The 26,814-nt window shown below is 43.8% G+C and overlaps 1 protein-coding gene across 4 annotated transcripts in view; it reads right to left on the reverse strand.

Annotated features, from left to right (window-relative positions):
* Positions 1–26,814, reverse strand: part of slc12a7b (solute carrier family 12 member 7b) — a 56,866-nt gene that overhangs the window by 26,278 nt on the left and 3,774 nt on the right. For all 4 annotated transcript variants that reach the window (XM_080020264.1, XM_080020263.1, XM_080020262.1 and 1 more), the window contains exon 2: positions 1,059–1,153. In XM_080020264.1, the coding sequence (XP_079876390.1) occupies positions 1,059–1,153 (95 nt within the window). The remainder of the gene's footprint in view (positions 1–1,058; positions 1,154–26,814) is intronic.

The raw sequence follows: 26,814 nt of genomic DNA on the forward strand, positions 1-26,814 counted from the left end.
GAAGAGAAATAAATGAGTTGAAAAATGAAAACGTGATCAATAGACTTTGCGGTTTATCAAGGACGTGATATATTCGGCTGTTGTAACAAAAGTCCAAGTCAAATCCTGCAATATGCTTTGAGAGTGAAGCCAGTTCTTTCTATAGTAATCAATTCCATTACGAGTAGCGTGCTTCATGAGAATCACTCCATTTATTAGGGTTCAAACCCCCGAAGGGGTAGAACCTCATTGTTTTCTTGCCGCTTTATTCTTTGTCTTCTTTTTTTGTGTCTTTTGTGGCTTAGCTGCAACGAGCTTCAAACATGAAACTTGGCCCCAATAACTGGAAGCAACGTGCAAATGCCTCCCAAGGAACGTGAGCCCCAATCGGCCAGACGATGGCACTGTAATTAAGACCCAAAAGCGCAATTACGGAAAGGGCACGCCCCTCGCGCCGTGAATCCGACTGACGAGTCCAGCCCAAGGTGCTCTACAAAAACACCAAAAGTTTTCAAAGCATGTTTGAGGAATAATTTTAAATTTACTCATCGGTAGCTTTGTGAAATAGTATGTCAAGTGATATTACTGAGTTTCTAATCAATAGGATTCTGATTTAAAATATGTTTATTTCATCTCATCGAAATGACGTACTTTTGAATGCTGAAATTTAAATATTCATATGCTTGTATATACTTTTCCATACAGAAAACAATGTACAAGCATGAATACAAGTCAAAGTCCGGTTGTTCTACTATAGTTTTGTAGGATATGAAGCACCTCTAAACAATGACCCTTTAAATAAAGGTCATTGTTTTGATGTTGAATGTTTGAATTTAATTTTCTTTTTTTTTTATAAAAATGCATATTTGTGTGGCTTTTTGAAAGTATGCTTTCAGTTCCTCTTTATTTAGATGGAAGTGGAGTGCAAGAATAAATTCATGTCTAGGTCACGTCTCCAGGGAGCTTAGCAGGTAGTAAATATCCATAGTATTAGGGTTTGGTAAATAAATGAGACAAAAAAAAAAAGTAATGACACTATTTATATTAGGTCTGGATCAAATTGAACGGGAAACAGTTACCTCGAAGAGAGCCATATTCTTGCCATCATAGTTGTTCCCCTTGTCGTTGTCTGTGTTGTTGATGAAAGGACTACTTTCCTTTGGGTTGCCATCACCTGCGTAAACAACACAAAGACATTTCCTTAATGGCCATATATAAATAAATACATAAATAAATAAATACTTATATAAATTTATATTTATATATATATATAAACATTCAAAATATATACATATATTTTTTTTTTAACAGAAATAGCAAACGGCAGTAACCAAAACAGCATGTCACAATCTTTCTGTCACAAATAGGCATTTAACTGTAAGAAATTTCACAGTATGGGACGTATCTACCAAACTACTGCGGCATACTGTATTTCACGGTATAAAATCTTTCCCCTGTATTTTCTGCACATTCAATTAATAAATTGTTAAATTAAAGAAGAAAAACAAATGGCAAAGCCTCTGACGTGGCACAGCACAGGAAGGCGCTTGTCAGGGCTCTCAAATTCCGCTTGCCGCTAATATTTTACGACACCGTGCATAACGTTACTTGCCCGCCGCGCATGGGAGCAAGTGTGAACAAAGATGGCAGAACCCGGCGCTTGGGGAAATCACTCATTGGATGGATTATTACAACATTTGGCCGTCTGCTACAGCGGCAACGTAAGGTGAGGGTGAATTCAAAGTTTACATCTTCAATTTTTGCAACAGAAATGTATCCCCTGGGTTTACGGTTCAGAACCATGATTGCTTTATACAGCGGTATACCTTGAAACGGTATACCGTTGCATACCTAGTATCAAATACAGTTCACTTTCTGTGCTCTGTGGATGTATTTTTACAGTTTTTTTTATCCTCAAGTCTCCCGGCAACAACTTTTTGTCATCCACTTCTTGCATATATATATATATATATATATATATATATATATATATATATATAAAAACATCCACGAAGCCTTTACCTTTTACAAGGTTAACATTAGACAATGTACTCATGAAGACAACCTAGAAGAACACGCTTGAAACAGTTTAACAAACCAACCAAGTTTCACCGACATTGGCACAACAGCGGTGACACTGAATCTTTGATCACCTGGATCAATAAAACGATAAATAAAAAACGATGTCACACCGACTCAGAGGGATAATGAGGCCGAGGGACAAGGACGGGGATATGTAGTATCTTAGAACAAGGTTTCGGCCGAAGCTGTCGTAAACGCAAGTGGGGGCCAATCAGACGAAAGGCCAGACATTCAGAGAACACATCATACAAAGTCTCACGTGGCCTTTTTGTGTGGGGAAAATGTCTCTTCTAAACCTTTCTTCTAAAACGGAGTTGACTGCTGTGATTGAAAAGCGAGACAAAATGCCCCCGAACGCACAAACCATGTTTTGATTGTGGCAATGAAAGGCCATTTTCATTTCCACTGCAATCAGAGGCCCAACCAGATCCTTCCAGAAGACAAAATAAGTACTGTATTTTTCATCTCTCTGATTTTTTGAGTCGGTCAAACCAAGATCATCAACAGTAAAACTACACAGAGCTGAAAGACACACGATGACTGAACCAATAATGAAATTCAGGCAACCTATTAAGAGCGGTTAGCGTCCAAGACAAAATACAGGAATTAGTGTTTATTATTTAATTTATATTTATACTTAATTTTTTGGAGAATTTAGATGAATTATTTATTATTTAAAGACTACCAAACTAAATCTAAAAATGTAACAGCAGCGACGCCCGGGTCGCCCTCGCGTGCCTTTGTGCTAAAGTCCAAGCCGCAATTTGTTTTTGTTTTTAAAACTTCAGTAGCATGCATTAACTGGCGTAGATTTTGTATTACAAGCTAAAACGTGAACATTTCTATAAAAATGTTTACCCTGCGCTTGACCTCGCAAGGTAAAATTCCCGAAAAAAGAATAAGCCCTTCCGGGTGCCTTTATCCTTCGTTTCGGGATGTCGGCACAGGGCTGCCCACCTACAGTACACGCCAGCAGCGACCGCGGAAACTCAGATGTCCCTTTTATGTTTCAACAGGCCACAACAACTCGCACGGCCATTCCAAGTTCCACACAGCGACCTGGGAGTCTGCAGAGGGGACATTCTAGAGCCCGGCTGCGAAGCGCATCAGGGCTTTGGCCCCACACTCCGCACGGCCGACGGGGTTCGGCAAACGTTTTGGAAAGGCGGACAAGTTAGGACGTACTGTAGATGCCCTGGCCTCGTCACGTAGAGTTCACGTACGTTTGTTCTACCTGCTGCATTTCCCCACCTCTGTCGGGGCAATTTGCATGTTATTATGAGACGCTGTTTAACGGTTAAGATTGACAGCATATGTAACCAAATTTGAGCTGCTTTTTTTTTTTTATTAGCGATCAATGCGACATAAATATAGTATAATCTGTTTAATAATGAATTGAATAATTTTGGGATGAATATCTTTTGATTTAACTTTTAAAAGGGATACTCAAGTTTCTGTCAATTGGACAAATATTTAGAGAAGCAAATCAATATCCAACCCCTGTGTCCAGTACCCGCGATAGCAACGGGCGGCAAGGTTGCAAGGTTGCAGAGGGAATCAAATAGCCTGGCTCCTGTGAAAGCATTGGAGCGCATCTTCCGGCATCTCATAAAGTCACAAGAGTAATTTAAGTGATACCCGTTTTGATTTTTATGATGAGTAAGAATAAAAAATAAAAAACAACAAAAAAAACAAGGTCGTAGTTGTTTTTAAAATGCAGGTGGGCGGTACTGGCAACACAGGGGTGAAATTGGTCTGATCTCATTCGGATCAAGATAGAAAACTGATTTCCCCAAAAACTAGACTATCCCTTTCATGCACGCATGATTTCCTATTCGGCATAAAGTAAACGCCTTTATGCTGAGGCCAAAATAACTCGCTGTGAACGACCAAAATGCCCTCATGTGGTTTACAATGTATGATAACCAATGAAGATGACGGACTGGTAAACCTGATATGTGCAATGATTCAGCAAAACACATCAGAGTGTTTGGGGCCAAATTCTGTATACTCATACGGTATACAAAGTATATTCATGACAACACAGCAAGAAAAAAGTTTAACTTTGTAGTTGCAGACAGGTGGAGGTCTCTACACACTGCTGGCAAACTGGTGAATGGTTCAAACTGAGTGGAAACCCTTAGTTTGAAACATTCACCAGTTTGCCAGCAACCTCTCAACATACAAACTCCAATACCTTTTTTTCCCCCCTCATTTACCGTGCAAAACAAGTTCTGTTCCGTCACGAGGATACCGGCTTCTTTGGGCTGTCGTTTCAAATAACCGTAGCGACTGTAGATAAGCTACGTGTATAAGACAAACTAAAACGAGAACAAGTTGTTAAAGACTAAGCTATGAAGCGATGATATAAAAACAATCAAAACAATTTTTTTTTACATATCTGTTCCTCTACATCACTACCTGTCATTTTAGTATTGCGTAACACACACAAACGACAGATGCAGCCGCAACATTCAGCAGGAACGGCCGCCCTGCGTGGTCACGGCCCCGACAAAGTGAAACGGGTGCCGAGGCCGCGCACTGGGCGCCGTCGGACGCGGCTATCAGTCAGGAGCGCCGTTCATTCATTAGTGGGAGTCGCATGGCGTGAACTCTGGCTGCTGTGAGGGATTGGATGGGCAACTTTCAGTGCCTGATCCAGCTGCTGGGCCAGTAAGAGGCTTGCTGCATAGCTAAGCCCCGGGGTAATCACAGGGAAAGTCACTATGCCCTTGTATGCCACAGTTCTTAAAAAAATAATGAATAAATAGCCGGCCGAAATGGGTTCTTTATGGGGGCGGGACGTCGGATCGGGCGCGGTTATCTTTTGATAAGCAGGGATAATGGGGAGAGAAAGAGGCTGAGATGGGGGCCGTTTGGTACTTTGCTGTGAAGTCACACCAGAGCGTTTAAAGATCTCTCTCTCTCTCCCTCTCTCCCCCCCTCCCTCTCTCCCTCCCTCTCTCCCTCTCTCTCTCCCCCCCTCTCTCCCTCCCTCTCTCCCTCCCTCTTCGCCGGCAGTCCCAGCATCTCGAAAGGTGGCAACCGTTTGACTGAGTGTGGTGCCAACGTGCTGAGTGCGGGATCGGCGTCAACGACAAACGGTGAAGCAGAAAGTTTACTGTCCAAGTGTTTCGTATCGCAGGGCGGAAAGCAGCGAGTGGCGCTGCACCACAACGGAGAAGAGACGCCAACCAACCCACAAGATCTGTCATATATATATATATATATATATATATATATATATATATATATATATATATATATATATATATAGTGTTGTGACATTTTGTTGAGACTCTATACTGATTGGACTAAAACACCCAACAACAGCAATGCACATTTGTATTCCCTCTCTGATTTTTAACACTTAACACCATGATTAACCACAGCACAGCAGCGAGGGGTTGGCATATGTCGTTGATTGATGACAGTCGGTCCATCTCGACGTCTGCTGAGATTTCAAGCTCTCAGAACAGGCAGTCCGGCCTCTCTGTTGAGGAGGGAAACAAAAAAAACCCTCACCCCCGGACCCCGGTCCATCTCCGCTCAATCCCCGCCCCTGCACGCGCAAGCGCGGGTGAACCTTCAGAGAGGTTGGCGTTGCAAGACCAAAGCTGTTAATTGTCCAGGGTTACTGATTTCACCCGTCATACATACCCCGCTGAGCCATAGACGCTTGAAAATGTTGAAAGGGTCGCTGGAAAGCTCAGCCAGCCAAAGCAACAAACTTCACTGTTCCGCAAACTTCAACGGGATCTATCAACTGAAGTCGTTCATGGGATAAGGTCGCTGCCGTTACAAACCCTGGACGTTAAATACTGGGGCTGCCCCCGACTAAAGATGCTCCTCGTCAACTAGTAGTCGTCAGTTCGAGCTATTAGTCGAATAGTCGTCACATGTTTATGAAATTAATTTCATAATTGAAATACATATTTTTGGGGCATCGGAAAATGTGTTATAACTAACATTGTTAACACTGTACTACATTACCGATAAGTACAAAACCTAATAACCAGCCTTTAAAATATAAATTCAACTTACAAACGCTGCACGCAACAAGCCAGTCACCTCTTAATTACACTGGCAAAAAGTCGCTCATCAAAAGCCGTAATGATTCAGAATGCGTCGGAACAACATTTTGTGAATTTATCAGTAACACTAACACAATAACTTATAACCAGCCTTTAAATATACATTTAATTTACAAGCACTGCACAGTGCGCACTCATGAAGCGAGCCGCCTGTTTATTACCGGCAAAAGCCGCTCATCAAAAGCTGTAATTATTCTTCTAAATGTGTCGGAACCACCAGAAATGGAGGCTGAACTTTTCCGCAGATCTGTTCATTACCGTGTTCAGGAAGTTGCAACGGAAAGCCAATCAGTTTGGACGATCTAAAGCTGACCATTCACCTCCGGCCAATCATGTTAGCCGACATAGAAATAAGCCCAGCCCTCTCCCTTGTGGACAGGTTGCGCGCACACACACACACACACACACACACACACACACACACACACACACACACACACACACACACACACACACACACACACACACACACACACACACACACACACACACACACACACACACACACACACACACACACACACAGAGAAAAGAGAGGATTAAATCAGTTCTGAAGGAACCAGGTTTTCTCATTGTTTCAGTTTTGGAACAGAAAATAAATCAACAAATGTAAAGCAGGAATAGGATGTTTACCTTAGGTTCAGGGTTAGGCAAGGGTAAAACATCTGAACATGTGTCTGAGATATGGTGGTTTTTATAATAGCCCCTTTTGTTGTACAAACGGTATAAGACCACACACACACACACACACACACACACACACACACACACACACACACACACACACACACACACACACACACACACACACACACACACACACACACACACACACACACACACACACACACACACACACACACACACTTTCAGGAACCATCGTGAACCAAGTCAGACAGAGGTCAGTGTCAACCATGGCAGATTTAACTTAAGTCGTTTAAGATTTGTGCTCATTTTCCGAGTTACGGATTTTTTTAATTCTTTACTCTCCACCCAATCAGCTTTTGGCTTTCATTTTACAACAGGGACACATACATACATAGCCATAGTTTGGCATTTTTTTGGATATTTAAGTTCTGATCCAATGCAGACAGTAAAAATATCCACTGTGTAAAATATGTCGACAAGACCACAAACTTTATTTATTTATACCTGTTTGCCATATTTATTTTGTTTTTCGATTTTATCAAAATTGTATTTGAGTAAAATGTCAGACAGGAATTTTATTTAGAACATTGAATAAAAAAATACTATAAATCGATGTGCATACATGATTTCATCTCATCATGATTTTCATATAGCCTGCATATCAATTGTTTTTGAGCTCAATAGACAGATATTTGACTGGAATCCCTCCCCATTTGTCCGGGACACTGAAATCTTCCAGGACACATGGACCGGCACCAATTCTTTCTAACGCAAACTCTGGTTGTAAATGCACGCGTGACTGAGGTCTCTTCATCAGTCCATTGAAGCATTATGTCTCTCACATGCCCGTTTCCATACATTTGACCATGCATGTGAACATATGCATTTGCCCGTGTGTTCCTGCGTGCTTGTTTTTATTTCTTGTAGTACTGTGATGTAGTGTACGGTCCCGGAGGACGTGGACCACATTTATGTACGGTAGGAGGGCAACAAGACAATGGCCTACTTAACACTGCCCTGCCAGTGGAAACATGCTATACTAGGCGTCTAGAGTAATTTCCGCACTCCCCAAAGCCACCTCGAGGGAACAGACATCTTGATTGTCATGATTCAACCCACAGAGGACCCAAAGGGATGAGAAGGGCTCAGGTTAAAGTAGAAATTCATATGATTTTGTTAGAAAACCCCATATTTGAGACATTCAATATACCTGCATTACGCACCCGCTCATCTAACACGCTGCTCCATAGAAAAAACGCACGTGCGCAAGGGGAAGGTCAGCTGCGGTGAATTTGATGAACCGGGGTGTATGTTCTTGTCGTCAATAAACTGTCATTATGAACATTCACAATACAGAAGAGCATCCCCAGATGAAAACGTATTCCCACCACATCAAGTGGTCAAGAAAATGAGCGAAGACAAAAGCTGCTATGATTTCCAACCCCGAAGTCAAACATGCATTTTTATCCCAACCTGAAGGGACCTTTACTTTCACTCATCTTGCAAAAAAACAGATCTGTTTACGTCTCTCTCTTCCCCTTTATCAGCTAATAAAGGTAAAAGTTTATTTAAGCTTTGAGAACCCCAACGCAATGGCCAGTGTTGCATCCAGAGTTTCCGTTATCCGGTTATTGCCGGTTTTTTGACTGGGAAAATTTGTTGTCCGACATATTTAACTCTCTCCGGTCATAACGTCCAGTGAAAATAATTCCTTCTGAGCACAATTTGAATTTGTGCCATAACCATAATTTTCGCCATATTTTTTTGTCTATGTCAAAATAAAATATACTTGATCATTTAGATTAAAAAATGTACGGATCTGTTCATTTCCGTGCTTGGCAAGTTGCACCTGAAAGCCAATCAGCTTGGACGATCTGAAGCGGACCCTTCAGCTCTGACCACGATTGTCGATAACGAACTATTTATTTAGACATACTTGGCATATTTATTTTGTTTTTATACATTTTTTAATCATTTTGTTTTTATAACATTTTTATTTAAGTGAAAATGTTAAAGTATCTGCAGTTGTAACACAGGTAATATTTGACCGAAATCTCTCCCGTTTGCCCGGGAAATTTAAATCTCCGAGGGCATGTTGACTGGCACCAATTTTTCCCGGTTTTCCTGGTTGCATCAAAGTGGTACCCAAGGCCACAGTGAGGCGGCGGGCCGTCTCCTGGGCAGTAAAGTGGAGTAGTATTTGTGCTGATGTAACACAAGTTCCGTCTGCACCCCAATAGCTTGGACCATGCGTGGTGACCTCATTATAGACCGCTATACAGAGACTTCATGAAGGGATTTAAATGCCATATTCTGCTAGCTTTGAACGCTAGACGCTGGAGCACTGGATGTGATGTGCGGCCTTGTTTTTTTTTTTGTTGTTTTCTTTTTTACACTGAAACGGTGAAAAAAATAAAAATAAAAATGCACGTTTGTGGTGCAAAATGACTTGGGCTTCCTTTGTACTCTCATTAAGACTGGTGTCAGAAAATGTTTAGAATAGGTAGAATTTAGGCATTATTTGATTTAGCAAGCTCATTGTGATGAATTCATTATTCTAAACATTTTCAGGGTCTTTCAGAAAAGCCATGGTCATGCATTGGATTTTGGGAGTCATTTTGTGAACATGATGTTTTCTAAATTTCATTCAAAAAAAAAAACGAGAACAGACCACCGTAAAGGAGCTTAAGGGGACCTATTATGCTCCTTTTCAACAAGTTAATATATAGTCTCTGAGGTCCCCAAAACATGTTATTGAAGTTTTTTTTTCTAAAAATACCACTCAGATTATGCATTTGAACCATTGTAACAGGCATCAAAACCATAGTGTTCCAAAACAAGCTTTTTTTTGTGGGAGGAGCCACCCTCCTGAGGCTTCTAGTTCTGTGAGCCAATGGGGTTTGAGCACAACTTCCAGGTTGTGTGAGCCAATGGGGTAGGAGCTTCATTCCGGATCCCGTTGCATTTCTCAGTAGACTTTCATTGACTTCACCTTATCAGGACACTAAAATATGTTTCTGAACAAATTCGAGGCGAGAAATAAGAAATCAGGTTGCTGAATCTTCACTCATATTAGATCTGAAAGGCCTAATTAAAATGTTTGTTTCGACTTTCACCGCTGTGTCTGGAGCAGCACAGAGCTTGGCAGAGCACCATGGCGGGTTTTTTTTTTTTTAAATAGACAGCTCACAAAAAACGGACTGGGCTGTCTTACTTAAATGTGCGTTCGTCCCATTAGAGACCAAAATGTATGTGCACAGGCACTGAAAAGAGTTTGAGAGAGTGAGTTTTGCATAATAGGTCCCAAGCCGCCCAACCATCACCGACAGAGTTGGAATATCCTCTAGTGCAAAGGTTTGCAATCATGTGCCGGGCTGCGGTGCCTTTGCCACCGGCCCGTCAGAACGCGGGCGTGAATTTTTTTTAGAAGCGATCTGCTCCACAGCGGCGCAGCAGCAGGAAACGGGGTAAATTAAATACATCTAGAATAAAAACACTTTTTATTTGCTTTTTTTAGAGAAAAGATCGCTCTGATCGTAGCTGCGGAGCTGTTCTGCAGCGGAACCATGCATAACACCCCCGCCCCTCACATTTTTAAAATTGTAATAGATATTCAAATATATTCAAACATTGGTTTTTACAGAAGGAATATTCAAACATGTTTTTTGGCCAATGTTGACAGCCCTAGCTTAGAGGCCTATATTATCAGGATGGACACTTGCCATTGGTGCAGCTTTCAGAGCCACAGTTGTAGCTCGGCTAATCTTTTCTATACTGTACATGGCCCTGAGGCCCTTTATTTGGCTTATTATCCGCAGAATTACCAGATCCGTTTCCTGGCTCCACAGGACACATTCTATAGGTCTCCAATAAATTCCACCTCGTCCCCTTGTCACAGATTGTCGGAACATGTTACAATTACACTCCTTTGGGCGGAGATGTGTAATTTAATTTAAATTACAGTGACAATATTGACAATTTAATTGTCACTTATTAACACCACGGCTCAGAGCAAAATAAATGTGTGCGGTTCGGTGGTCAAGTCCAAACACAACAGAAAACGGAAGCCACCTAGAGGAGAAATGCAGCCCGGTGAGCTCCCTTTAAACTTTGATCCTGATTCGTTTAAATATTAACAAGTAAAAAAGAAAATAAAACATTTAAATAAATATTAGAATAGCTGAATATTGGTTTAGAAGCCTAACATTATTAAGGGAACCAAGTACACCCCACACATCTGCATAGCAGTGACATCTAAAAGGTGAAAAGAAGACAGAGGAGCATGGAATATCCTGCAAGGAGATCATGCACTGAACCCATGGCAGCGAGACTCCACAAGAGCTCTGAAGGTGTCCTGTGGTATCTGGCACCAACACGTTGGCGGCAGATCCTTTAAGTCCTGTAAGTTTCAAGGTGAGATCTCGGGCACGTTGTTCCGGCCCAGCCTACAGACGCTTGATCAGATCGGACCCTAACCCTGGACATTCACATGATGTAGAAGAAAATGTGATTCATCAGTCCAGGCCTCCTCCTTCCATTGCTCCATGGCCCAGTTCTGATGCTCACATGCCCAGTTTGTGCCACAGTAGCTCTTCTGTGGGATCGGACCAGATGGTCTAGCTTTCGCTGCCCACGTGCATCAATGAGCCTTGGGCGCCCATGACTCTGTTGCCGGTTCACTGGTTGTCTTTCCTTGGCCAGCTTTGTGAGGTACTAACCACTGCATACCGGGAACACCCCACAAGGGTAAGGGTTTGTTTATTTAGTTTATACATCTTTCTTTCCAGGCTACCACATGTAAGTATGACCTATATCCCTTTCGCACTGCACCAAAAACGTGGTAACACACACTAACATCTGGCATTTGTCACCAGTGGGAAAGGAAAAACACGGGTTTTACTTGGCTCCACCTCCAATCGGCTCTGATGTGAACAGGACACCCGGGTTAATTTTTGCAAATTTTGGCCCCTTTACCTCCGCGATGCAACACACATTGAAATTCCAGGCACTTGACCATAAATAGATAGAAATATTGATGTATCATTCGATCATTTCATATCCCATTTACAATCCAAAATCAAAATCAGAAGTTATAGACTTTTTTCCGCATGGGGACCATGAAATGTTGCAAGTGTGGGGATCGCACCGTGGGGACCATGAAATGTTGCGAGTGAGGGGATCGCACCGTGGGGAACACAGCGGTGAACCCCCGCACTCCCCGCTCTCATTCCAGCACCGCCGCAAGCCAGTCTCCGCTCCACGCTGCTGAAGGACCGGTAAGGGATACTTCATACGGCTTCTACTGTAGTGTTGGGCCATTCATAAACGATCCGATTCTTTTGAGCGGCTAAAAATACTTTTTTTTTCAAGTTTTACAGTTTTAGGTCGTTGTTTATTTAAGTTGCTGTCTCCTCTACTGTTTTGTTCCCAATCATACTGGAACTATGACGCGCCCCTTTCCCAATGTGATCATGACATCAAACATGATGCACCAGAAAAAAAACCAGCATCCCTCCTGGCAATGGGAAAGGTCTCGGTCGCCTATTTTTAGCGGGCTTACACTGGTTTAAAAAAAACCTGGGTCAATCCGCAAATTTTGGTGTGAAAACGTTACTAGTGAGTCAAGGAAATGCAAAAGGGGGGGGAGGGGGAGCAGTATGAATATGATACCACATGAATACATCTATCTTCCTGTTACCATTTTAGGAAGCTTGATTCACTAACTTACAACTCATCTCGTGACCATTGGAACTCAGATGATCTTAGTGCCTTGGGCAGCACAGTGACCAGTAAAACACAGTAAATACCATAGGTCATGATTCCACTCATACCAATGGTGTTGCTTATTTTCCTATTTCTTATGACCAACAATGATCAGAACGTACGCTGGAAGACGCAAGGAGCTCGCTGCCAATCAACCTACCACCAAACACTGTTAAAACACACATATTGCGATGGCCTTTGCACATGACCCATTCTCTTGGATATACTCGACATCAATCAAAGTTGAACTAAAACCTCATGCAAGTCCCGCACTACTACCATTCTGGGTCGTGTCCACTGGCTCCTGATATCTGAAGTGTCACTGAATACAGGTGACCAAGACGGATTTTATAGTCATGAATGTTCACATAACAGGAGTGTTGTGGGGGCTTAATGTCAATCCATAGAAAGAGGATATACTTTTCATCAATCTGACAGTTCAGAAGCATTTATTTGTAATGCAACATTTCTTTAAAAAAAAGAAAAAAAAAAAAAGCATAATAAAAGCGCTTATAATAATATCTGTCTTCATTTAAACGTGGCCCATTGAGGCTTAAATGTTTTAATCACACAGACATCCGCCGTGCACTTAAGTCTCGGGAACAGCTGGCTACCAGGTGTAAAACCAAGTCAGGGGAAATGAGTTGGATCTAATACGGCGAGAGGATGGGAGCCTCAGGTAGGGATGCCCCCCCCCCCCCACCCACCACTGGATACAGTGGATAACAAAACCTCTTTCTAATAATGCCTCACCTGATTACCAGGAGCCGAGTGTTTAAGGCTTTGAATGCACGATTCAGAACTGTGGTGAGAATGCGTTTCTCCCACGCCCTTCCGTGGTTCTCTTTATATGCCTGGTGAATCTGGCCTCACTGTGTTATTTTTGCTACCTGGTGAAGGTAGCCGCGTCTCTGTGATGATAAATGGCCACGCATACTATTTATAAAACACTAAGCTCCTGGATGTGACAAGGCTGTAAGCTGCCTAGCACGCCCAAGGTTCACTGAACAAGATGGAGAGAGATAGAGAGTCAGGGTGAGAGAGACAGAGAGAGAGAGAGGTGGGTGGACCCACACAGCGAGTCAAAAATCATCCGCTTCAATCATGTTGATTTCCAGCATTAACTCAAATGGAAAGATGCAATACGAATGCCGCAGTACCAAGACAAATCGCATGTCATTACGGGCGCAGTTTGGCCGGAGGATTATATTAAAAGTGCCTCAGGGTTCAGAAAGCTACAGACACGGGTGCAGTCACCGTGGTACACATCACCCCGGCGATACGAGAATGCCAAGACATCCAGGACCACCAATTACTGCTGTTTGGCGTCCATCTGTTTAACCCAACTGTACGTGGGCTTTAGACTTTACATTCGCTAACCCTAACTAAAAACACCTGAAAAGTCTTAAAGCCCTTTCCAACTTACAGGCAAGCAAAGGATTTAAAAAATATATATTCACTTTGCCCAACACCTTTATGGTGAACATGTAGAGACAAATCCAGTTGAGCCATGCGGCACCAGCAGGAGACAACACAGCAAATGTAAACAAATCCCACGGTGTAAAAAATGTTGTGGGTGGACAGAAAAAAAAACAGTTTATAATGAAGCATAAAAGAGTTGGGTTAACAAGCGGTTAGCCAAATCCCAGTGCCACCGTAACCAACAAATTGCACCTGAGGACATTTTTAGGTCATAAGATGCGACTTACCCGTCCGTCGCGAACCTTCCCCTTGCTCCATACCGTGGAGCGGGGCAGAGATCGGGAATTTAAGGTGAAGGAGTGGGGTCCTATCAGTAGTCCAAAAATAAGACAGGTACCAGTGTCCAGAGGGGGTGGGGAGTCGGGGAGGGGGGGGGGGGGGAGGGTTAAAAACCAGCAGGGTGAGTGTCCAGAGTGTAGAGGCACTGCTAGTAAGGTACGGATGTCAGGGACGCCGCCAGCAAACTGTGTGTATGTGATGGATCAGCTATTCCTGTGTGCTTGTGTGTGTGTGAGACGATGGCCAGTCAGGGACGGAGTCAGCGGCATCAGCCACGCATCGTCGAGCACACACACACACACACACACACACACACACACACACACACACACACACACACACACACACACACACACACACACACACACACACACACACACACACACACACACACTTAAACCCTTCCCTACTCCTGAGCTTCTGATCCCAGATGAACACTGCATGTGCGTGCACATACATACACACCCACACATACACACTAAAGAGGGAGGGGCAAAGAAAGGGGAGAGGGGGGAAGCAGGGAGAGACAGATTTAGAGAAGGCCAGGAGAGAGAGAGAGTACTGTAAAGGGGGACTAATTCAGGGAGCCAGAATAGCAGATTCAGGGAGAAAGACAATTTTTACAGCATGTACAGTAAAAAACAGTTAAAAAAAAAAAATTCTAGTTAATCCAATCGAGGCTCGGGGGCCATAGATCAATAGTGACCTATAATATTCAGGAACGACCCTGGAGGTCCCGCTTGACTGAGCCCTTTCATTTGGTCGTCCGCTTCCTCATACAGTAGGTGGGCCTCCCCTCTAGCAGGTCCATGTCCATGAAGGAACTAAGACCGGGGGGAAATGCACCACGACACGGACACTCTTGTGGACACGTACCACTCGGAGGGATGGATGGATCTGCAGAGCATTGCAAAACTAAGCTCTCCATTTTCACCCCCTCCGGCCTCGCCACAGCTGGAGCTTAAGGATGATGAGACAACGGGGCAGGGAACCGGCAATCATAATCATAAACATGTAGGGTCACAGCAGTGGCATTGAACATTTTTCCCAAGTTGAGCCTACTCCACCATGAGGAGCAAATGGATTGAAAGACAAGCAGAGCCAAAAAGGTCAGCCTCCACCCTGCGCCCTCAGACCGATGAGCCAATTCCCCAAGCACCTCCAGTAGACCTTTAACCCCAACATTTACCGATGGACCAACACCAAGATTTCCGGTGACGTGGCCCCGGTCCGGCTGCCCATTAATCTGCCTGCCTTAAGCCCCTGGTTACACCTTTGCGCGGGAGGGGCGGGGCACGGCGTGCAGGGAGCGCAGGGCGTTCATAGCTGGCACATCCGTCGTTGCAATATTCTCAGACACCACGGGTGGCGGTAGAGGGGAAAAAGTACGGCGTGAAGCAGGAGGACATGAACACAAAGAACATGGCCGCGCGCACGGGAGTCAGAGCTTGTGGCGGGGAGCGGTTCACGGGGGTTGAAACGGAAAAAGAAAGAAAAGGAGCTGGTCTGTCCGCCCGTTCCGCACGGAGACAGGAGAGAGGGGGGGGTGGTTGAAGCCACGTCGTGCTCGGCGTTTTATTACAGAGGAACTTACTGACCCGCTCCGTCAGAGAACGGAGTCACAATGTGTCATTATTTTGCCTCGTTGCAAGACTCGCTAAAAATAAACTACAGATAACTACCGCTGAAAATGTTACCTTTTATTTGTACGCTGAACTCTACAACGACCCTGTTCATTTACAATAAAAATCACCAAACCCGAGTGAGCTGCTTGCATATTCTGTTTTGTCTCCGTGTCAAAGAGTACTTGGTAGACTTTGAATTGCACATCTGACTAACGTATCAGAAATAAAACAGCAAAACACTGATCTCCCGGCGCTTCCAATGAATTTCCGGGGAACGGCCCTCGCGCCAAGTTAACAAAATCTCGGAGGTGCGGACCGCGTGGGTGCGAGGTCGCGCAGGTCCCCGCGCCCCATGGCCCCGCCCCCTGGTGACATTATTCGCGTCACACACTCCCGCGCGCCCACGTGCTCGGGGCAGGTATAAACTGAGCTGTACAGCCTGTGAAGTGGCCGGTAATCACTTAACCAGATGAAGCTAATCCCGACCTTTTTATAAAACACAGGAGCCACCTCTAGGACTGCAGGCTGGAGCAGGTTACAGCTTTCGGAAACGGCCCTGGGGCAACAGGAAGAATTATGTTTAACATTGTGGCGGACCAAGGGGCGTGGTCAAGCCGCGGCTGCAGACGGCGGCATGGCCCCCTTTGCCGCGGCCGCCCGGCTGCCTCGAACCGGCATTATCACCGCCCATGCGGCGCTGATTGGTCCGACTCGGGCAGGGAGATTTCTTAATGTCTGTCTGTCCTGCGGAGGGGATCGGCACACGGGCTCGTCAGCTGACCAGGAGCAAGACTGGAGCGTCATTCCTCCTGCGCCCGAAATCATTATTATTATTCTTTATTATTCACACTTGTGTCCAGTGAGCCTTTTTGGTTCATCTTTAAAAAAATAACTCTCGCCTTGTTGGCAAACCACGGAAAGAAAGACTGCGTCTCCCTCCCTAAACCTCTACCTGTGGCAGAGACTCCCACAAACATGAACACATTTTTATACATAATTATCTAATAATTATATGAATTAATTAGTGAAACGTATGAATTTATTATTATTTATAATTATTATTTATTCAATGTATTAATTATCAATATTTTTTCCCAGGCAAATCTTAATGTACAAATGTCACAAATGTAATTTGAAGGGGATTAGAGAGAGAGAGCGATATCAAATCAAAAAGCCTTACTTTTCAGTTGGTAGTGTGTGTGTGTGTCTGTGTGCGTGTGTGTGTTGCACTTAGTGGAGTCTTTAGCCTTTAAACCCTTGAGGTATACATTAGGCTTGGGCGGTCCTGCAAAATTCCGATCAGCGATACATCATTTTATCAGGGGTGTGTGCGTGCGCGTGGTGCAGTTCACATGCACATTGAGCGTAATGTGGCATGTACGATCTCCTCTCTGACAGAAGTGCAGGATTTACTATAAGCAAGTAAAGTACAAAAACATTACACAAAAACATCCAGTTTTTACTAAATTACATCCCATAGCAATGGAAAGCAACGGGGAGACGCTAACCCTAACCCAACAGTGGGGGGGACGCACAGGTTTTTCTGGAACAGTACGGAGTAAGGACTTGGACAGTCCCTTAACTCAGTTGGGCTTAAAAATGTTTCCTACATGCAGGAAACAAATGAAAATAAATAGATCTAAAATAAAAAAATAAAAGCACGGGAGACCATGTCCAGGTCCATGTGCCTTTTATTTTATTCTTTGAGCACCTGAAGAGAGAGAGAGAGAGAGAGAGAGAGAGAGAGAGAGAGAGAGAGAGAGAGAGAGAGAGAGAGAGAGAGAGAGAGAGAGAGAGAGAGAGAGAGAGAGAGAGAGAGAGAGAGAGAGAGAGAGAGAGAGAGAGAGAGAGAGAGAGAGAGAGAGAGAGAGAGAGAGAGAGAGAGAGAGAGAGAGAGAGAGAGAGATGGGTGGGCTGGAGGTGTTGTGGGCCTTTAGCAAAAGGAAAGACAGGGTGATTGTGTCTGAGCAAGAAAAGACAAACCCCCACACACACTCACAGCAAAACCAAGGCAGATCACTGTTACTTACACGATGGCTACTTCCACCCAAAGGCCAAACACACCCAGCAGCACTGCATAGATGCCACCTGTGCACATTCCACTGAAAAGGCTGATCCGCCGGAGTGTGAGATAGTCCAGCTCAAAAGTTAAGGAAGGCGGTAGTTAGGCAGATTCAGTAGACATCTTGATTTCGCCAAGGTGAATATTTATTTACAGTACAGCCTCACTTCTCCCTCACGGAGCAAAGACCCAACTGACTAGATCGGGTGTTCAATTCACACCTACTGTAGACTGCTTAAGTCAGTACCATAACAAAGAAGGTTGACCTACACAGTAACCTTAATACAAGGAAATCAAATGACAGTCTTGGACTCATTTACAAGCTAATTTAATTTGCTAAATGGCAAATCCAAACATTACTTCAGAATGTATCAAACAAACAAAAGGATCATTCCTACAGAAACAAAAACCCTCCACTTGGTTTGGCCCACTGATGTCAGTCATGACACCACCAATACCACAAAATCGGGAAACGCTGGGCCCACGCAGTAGTCCTGCATGTTGAGTCCTAACAGAGGAACAAACAACTGTAAATATGAACAAAGGAACAAACAATGTTCACACCTGAAACGTTTTTTTTTCCCCCATTAATGGCGGCGCGTGCACAACGCGCGGCTTGGCGTCTCTCCAGCTTTTGCGAATAACTGTTTATTTACCTGACTATCCGACCAAATAGCACTTTGGTATTTAAATGCTTCTTTTGCACTTCTGGTTAGACGTCAACTGCATTTCATTGGTTCTGTACCTGTACTCTGCAAGTGACAATAAAGTTGAATCTAATCTAATCTAATCTAATAATAAAGTTAACTGAACTCAACTTATGATTGCGTCTTTGCTTTAACCCACTCATGTGCTTTGATGTAAACTGTAACATAATTACGATAATATAAATTCTTTAATCACCAACAACTGCTTGCAATAACTGTCCTGTTGGCGATCTGTGGGATCCACCAATCCCCCTCTTTTTAACCATCTCACCATGTTTTGATCTATAATCAACTAATCATCATTACTACTCCAATAGTGGGAGAATCACCACGGGTGGCACAAAACAACATAGAAAAATAAACAATATGTACCTGGAAAAACATAAACCTAGAAACATCAGGCGACAACATGTATAGACAAAACATAATTGGGTCCAGGAAAATTGGAACATTAATTACGGCTTGTGGTCTCTTCCTACGATAGCTATGGCAGTAAAGGAGGGAAAAAAGGAGAAGGGTGTAATCAGGAGAGTGTTCCAGGGTGTGTTGGAAGCAGGTGCTGGTGGTGTGTGGGTGTGTGTGTGCATGTGATGAGTCCGCCTGTGTGTGTTCACCGGTGAGTGCACGGGACTTGTCCAAATTAGTTATGGTGTATGTGGTCGGAATTAGCTGTATAGACACTCCACGACCGCAGGAAAGCACCAAGCACCATGCCCTGCAGCCAAAGAAGACCCCCCAGCCCGCAGAGAAGCCGGGAACCCGCAGAGCATCCACGCCCGGCCCCGAGGAGCATAAAGCAGTACCAGACAACATGAGGGGACCCTGCAGCGCGGAAGCGCAACATCTACAACCCACCCCCACATGCAGGCATAAGACGCATCCGCAAATTCAGAACCTAGGCCAGGGGCGCCAGGCATGGACCACAGGCCCCAGAGCTAGGTCCAATGCCGCCAGACCGACACCCCGCCAGAACCGCCCAACAAGCAGGCGGGGGCCCCCATGCCTATCGAGCAAAGGCGAGGCCCGCCATACCGCAAACGGTTACATGCCCCGCCCGGCCATAAGCCCCAAGCGCCCACACACGTAGCTGAGTGTGCATGGCGCAAAACAACACAACGTCAGTCCCCCCCACCCCTACACACCAGATATGTGGCCCCTCCGCCACCGCCAGCACCCGGGGGACCAAAAACAAGGCCGACAGCCGCCTCCCGCACCTCAACCCACACCCACGATGGCTAGCAGCCTCCGAGGGGCCCCGGAAAGCACCCGGCGGCACTCCTCACAGCCCTGCCGCGTCGCCAGCCGGGCACCAGGGGCAAGCTGCCATAAACCGAAACCCAGCCGGGAGGGGTTCCACCCGGTCTCCCCCCGGCCAACCACACCCCCACACCAACCCACCAGCGCCCCGCCACCCTGGAAACCCCAGTGCTAGTTTAAATTGCGGGGTGTGTTATAAATTTGTTATGAAATGTTAAAAATGTTCCACTTTGCATGATTTTCCAAGAGTTGTTTTTCGATTCAATTTATTATTTAATTTGTTTAACAGGAAAAGAGATAAAAATAAAAGAAACAAAGGAAAAACAAACAAAGAAACAATGGAAAAAGAATGAAATAGGGCGATATGGTGAAGGGAAAGAGCAATCCAATGAAAAACAATATCGTCTAGTTTTTTTTGTCTAAAGGGACAAAGTGAGACATGGCAGCAGTTATACAAGAGGAAAAGCAATTCCAGATTTTTCCAGGTGGTGTCACCCTTTCACACATTTGAAACAGCCACACACGCACACGATGGTGAATGTTGAGAAGCGAAAAGAGAGGATTAAATCAGTTCTGAAGGAACCAGGTTTTCTCATTGTTTCAGTTTTAAGATAGAAAATAAATCAACAAATGTAAAGCGGGAATAGGATGTTTACCTTGGGTTCAGGGTTAGGCAAGGGTAAAGCATCTGAACATGTGTCTGAGATATGGTGGTTTTTGTAATAGCCACACACGCACACACACAAAGTCAGACAGAGGTCAATGTCAAGCAGTGTTTAACTAAAGTTGTTTAAGATTTGTGCTCATTTGCCGAGTTTTGGATTTTTTTTAAGTCTTTACTTCCCACCCAATCGGCTTTTGGCTTTTCGGATTTTTAAACCGGCTAAGTCATGCAGCCACTTAACGTCCAGTCGTTATGGATAGCAATACTTTGAGCTAATACCGACCACATAATACCATTGAAGAGTCTATAATAGCCAAAGCATTTGCTGTGTGTGTGTGTGTGTGTGTGTGTGTTTTAGTAGGATGATGTCTGAAGGTGAGGAAGAACTGGAATTGACACCATTGACAGCTTGGGGGAGAAATACAGCATAATGAACATTTACTAACCTCCACCCCTCCGTCACTTGGCAAAGCTCAACCAGCCCAAGGAGGGAGTGGGTGGGATCGACTGTGTTTTCCCGAACACATTCAGAAATAGAAGCATTCTTCATTGCAGTTTGGACCATTGTTTGTGTAACAGCAGCTGGTAGTGAACACACCACTGCAACACAGCGGGGGATGCCGCACTGTGGACATCGGGGGAGGGATAGAGGGTGAGGACGAATCAGCTGAAAACAACAAAAAAGGCCCCATGAAAAACAGGTAGCTACATTTTCCAAAAAAAAAAAAAAAAAAAAAAAAAAAAAAAAAAAAAAACCAACACGGTTATTGTTTTAATCTTGTGTGTCCTTGTCAGAAGCACCACGCTGAGATTTGCAGCTGGGAAGACGGGCCACTGGGCGTGGCATCGAGACCGTAAATGGGAAGCTTTATCCAAGGATTCGGACCAATCCTATCACACTTAATAACGGCGGGGACGGAACGAAAGACGTTCCACTGACGTAGGTGCGCGGTCATTGGTCCAGACGTAAGTGCACGGTCCCTCGGACTGAGTACAATCCGCCCAGTGGAGTCGCAACGTTTTGGATCGACAAGGCCAAATTGAAAAGTTTGTTCCGACTTTGGCAAGGCAAGGGCACGCATTGGGACATCGCACGCAGGTTTGTTTTTCGTTTCACTCAATTAACGTCCTGAAATAAATTAAATAAATACACACGTTTTCTTTATTTATTTATTCATTTTATTTCTGCCGTGTGTGTGTGTGTGTGGGCCGGTAATATGAGGCAAGATCCAGCAACTGGATTGCTTATTTCTTGCCTCAAATTTGTTCGGAAACCGGAGGACTGATGAGGAGAAATAAGTTTAAATTCACAGAGTAAATTCAACACAACGCGGTAATTGAAGCTTACGCCACTTCAGAGCTCCTACCATCAGCGTCAACACAACTGGAGGGGGGAAAAAAAAAAAAAAAAAAAAAAAAAAAAAAGGCATCTAGTTCTCCGGGGACCTCGCCAGTTCCTAGTTTCCTTCAGGTAGTGCCCAGAACTGTTCGGTGCGAAAAAGGCCTATAACTGTACCGACCTGATATTCTCACAAAAGCCCCAGACAAGTGTAATCAATATTTATTTATTTATTTATTTCTATATCTATTATATTGTTATAAAGCCACCTGGTTGCTTGTTATTATATTCATAATTAAGTCAATTTATGAATAAAATAAACAAGACTGTTTTTGTTCTATCCTTTGTGTCTAAACAGACTGAGCTCAACTTTTTTTGGTGTTTAAAACTAAAAAGAACTACTTTATTGTCGAGGTGTTCACACCATTTTTACTGTTCCTACAGTTAAAAGCAGTTTAAAGTAAAAGTATCACATAATTATTAAATACGGTTTAAAGCAGAAATAAATAAAAACCTAGTATACTCTTTGTATTTAAATAAATAAAATATTTTTGCTTGTAAATGTCTCCTTGTATCCCTAAATTAGGGAAAAACCCATGATTTGATCATTTTTTTATTGCGCTATTACATTTTTCAACTTAGGAGCACATGTAGCTTTATACTCAATCCCTCAGTGTTGATTAAATACCGGGATTTTGTGGATGGCCCGATATTTATTTTCCTGCCCACCGGTCTGGAGTCGGTGGCTGGAAACACAGCAACTACAGTGTTAGACATTTTATATTCAGTATTGGCTTTCCAGGAAGATTGTTTTATATTGCTGCTGTTTCAAAATGTTGAAAGGCGACCCACCTAAACGACTATATTTCCTTTTCAAGAGCCAAATAACTGCAGCGAAGTTGTCAATTCGGAAGCTGGGGAAAGTTTGTATTTGTACCGAACAAAACGCATTAAGGTGGGGGGGGCATTTCTAGACAAAACATCAGTTTAACCGCCCAGGATCCGTTTCTATCAAAGTTCTAAAGTTTTAATTAAATTCAAAATTGATGTTTTCCCGGGTTTTGCAGGTGCACAGGTTGTGCACGGTCGCAGGTACAGCATGCCAAAACAAGCAGACACAAGAACAGCTTCTTCCCACAGGCTGGCGCATTGAAGAACACTTAAAGCAGGCACGCGGGGTCAGAGGAAACCGCTTAAACTGAACACTCACTGTACATACACATTTTAAGTTATATAATTGGGAGGCTCAACAGTTAACATATTGTCATTGCCAATAAAACCAAAACACGGTGTATATACTGTATATTGTTTGTATGCATATTATGTCAAATCCACCAACCTCATGTATATAAAGTAACCTGTTAATTATTCCATATTTATTCCAGCATCCTTGCAATCTGCATCATTGCCTTCCTGCTACTATTTCATTGCAGTTGTTATATATAAATACACACACACACACACACACACACACACAGACATTAGTTAAATGTTTATATTTTAGCTTGTTGTCTTTGATTCAGCTGCAAGTTGTTTGGTGAAGAGGTTGTTTAAAGCGGAGTGCGCTTAAGGGCTATCCGTTTTGTCGTCTCACATGAGATCCATTGCTGCCCTCTCCCCCTTCTCCTTTACATCTTAATTTCCCTCCCCCTCTCGTCCGCATCCCCCGTCCGCACCCCCCCCCCCCGACCCCCCAACCACAACCGAAAACGAAGCCTCTTTCATTTGGTCCTCTGGGTTGCTTTCTATGAATTTCCCTCTCAGATTTAAATAAATAAACAAAATCAAATCAAAAATTGTAAAAAAAATAAAAAATAAAAAAAAAAAATAAAAAAAAAGGCACCAACCACTCCCAATCTCCCCTCCTCCGGAGTAATCCCAAACCACACTCTTCTACAATCCTTCCACCTACTCTCTCTCACTCCCTTTTCCTTGCCAGACAGATGTACCGTCCTCCCTCTGGGACTGACGAAAGAAAAAAAAAAAATCATCAACACACGTCATTACGGTCATTGAGTCAAAGCGCAGCCCCGGCGGTGAACCCTGAATGACCTGATAAGTGAGATTCATAAAAATGCTCGCGTGTGCGCCTGCGCCTGCGCCTGTGAGCGTGCGCAAGACTCAGGGTATGAATACAAATGTGCTTTAGGTAGGTATATTTAGTTCACTAACCTATCATTTAGATTTCAGTTTCTACCGCATATTTAAGGGGATTCAAGAAGGCTTTGGCAACCTAAAGAACAGCAAGGAAATTTGTACACCCAATTTCTGTGCGATTATTTTCTATTTTCTTAACCTTTGTGCAAGCCTTCTCGACCGACGGACCGAAAAGCCCTGCGGCGCTTTGGTGTGTCGGAGGAAGCAAGCTAAGCCCGGGTAATGTGTTCAAGGCAAACAGGCAGCAGAGAGTTGAGTAACACTGCTGGGTCGGGCTGCACAACTGCTGAAAACTAAATAACCTCAGAGGGAGCCTCCTAACCTCCCCTCTAACGGAGCCCCACGCCCCTGTGTAAATGTGTGCTTCCCTCCCCATCTGTGCACAGCGAGAGGGAAGGCAAAAAAAAAAACAAAAAAAAAAAAAAACTTCTGGTCACTAGCGTTTTGGGGATTTTGGGATTTTTACAGTCAACAAAAGCTGCATTTGAAGCTACCGTTTAACTGCCCAAATTATTTTTCGTTAGATTATTTACTCGGTATCGTGAATTCTACAAGCACATGGCATCTTCTCTATATAATTCATATAAGTCTGTTAAGCTCGTCCCCAAAATCAGTGGAAAAATGATGGCAACTGGTGCCTATTCAATAAAACCGGTGCTGTGCCAATATGAAAAATGCCTGGAGGGGCTCCAGTTGCCAAGCAAAATGAGAGATAGGGGAAGGAAAGACGGAGGGACGGAGCAAACTCCGTAGTTTACAATGAAATCAGACGTTCCTACTGGTGAAGAAAACAGGAAACACATGCCACATGCCTCGGACACTGGGACCAACAGACCGGGAGGGAAAGTCACCCCCAGGCACACAGCACAACCTCCTCATATCGGAGCTTCATGCCCGCAAAATGTTCAAATAAGGCTTTGTCTTACAAAGCAAGACAATAAATACTAAGAGACCTTCCCTAATTGAGCTCCCAAAACAAGCCATATCTTTGTCAATGGGTTTGCCGGGAACAACATCACATGTTTGTAGGACATTTAGGTGCCTGGGCCCCAAATCATGACTCTTTGCCATAGGGCAGTGCAGGCACTTCCAAGATAAGGACTTCACTTTCTCAGGCGAGTGATATAGCAATCCATTGGCGACATATCTGCTTGGGGAAAACAGCTGAACAAATACCATATGTCAAAGAAGTGTTGTGAACACATGTTGGCATTAAGACAAAATAACATCACTAGCACTGGGTATGGAGACGCATCACTTTCATCGTAACTACTGAGCTGCATTGATGCTATCGTCAGGGGTTGACGAATCATAAAAGTATGCGGTTGCCTCATGGTCAACCAGCATGCTAAATCTGTTTGCCCAAGGGCACTTTTAAGTTGCATTGGCCTTGTGCATTTTTCTACATTTCTGCGCTGCTACGTAGGGATGATATAATATGTAGTGTGATAAGACAAAAAAAGGGGTATATATTAAGTAAATAAATACTGCAATTTACTCCAGACACAGCGACGGTTACTCTAAACTTTTACATAGTTTAAAAAAAATCCAGTCTGTGGACAACACAAAAATCTTAACTATCTAGTCTAGAGTAGCAAATTAAAATGAGCAATTTGGTTTCAAACCAATTACATTTTGAACCATGGCATTTTAAACATTTGCGGCACTTGATACCTTATTTATTAATCTCTTCAGTGCCAGAGAGGCAAAAATAAAACAATAAAATAAAATAAATATTTAATAATTATTTTGAGATTGTTTTCTATAAGACAGCCAGAGATGTTGTTCTTTTATTTACTTTATGTAAATGAGTAGTATATCACCCTTAGCTGTGAACTTTGAAAACAAGTAATGGTATCAGAGTCCGGTATTAGAGTCAAGGTATCGCTACCGAAAATTGTTCTGGCAATACGCGGCCCCAGATACTCACTGGAGAGCACTCATGCTGTAAGATGGTCAACCCCTTTCCAGTGCTTATGCAAGGTCTCAAAAAATAAAGAAATAAAAAGAATGGCCCTAATTCGAGGGTTGAAAGGCGAGGACAGGTTAAGGTAAATGGCAAGTGATCATGGATCCTGAACCCAATAGGATTTGTATTATTTTGTTCGGCGGCGTACTAAAAACACACCAGGGGAGGAATGTGAGAGTATAAGTTACAGAGGGCTGCAGCGTAGGAGTGTTTTACTGTATGTTGGAGAGGAGGGAAGGAGTGCCTCCGATTCATCTAATTTAAAGGAATTCACTTTTCACACAGCCCTGAGAGATACTTTAAGAGAGAGCGAGAGAGAGAGAGAGAGAGAGAGAGAGAGGAATTGATTGTAAATAGAGATAAAGAATCAGGGTCGCGACATCCCGCTTGCTCCAATGTTTCCAGTCCGGCCCGGCTCTCGGTTGACATGATGAGGGACACACTAGCCGGAGGGAGGGGCGGAGACTCTCCCTCCACCCACCAGCCAGCCAACGGGAAGCAGGCCAGTGAGGGCAAATCAATAACAATCGACCGCCCCCTGACTCAACTGCGCGCACGCGCACGCACGCACACGCACACACACACACACACACACACACACACACACACACACACACACACACACACACACACACACACACACACACACACACACACACACACACACACAACCTCCCTCCCTGGTCTATACAGTCGGTATACTGTAC

The sequence above is a fragment of the Zeus faber genome, assembly GCF_960531495.2.
Source record: "Zeus faber genome assembly, chromosome: 19".
Lineage (NCBI taxonomy): Eukaryota > Metazoa > Chordata > Actinopteri > Zeiformes > Zeidae > Zeus > Zeus faber.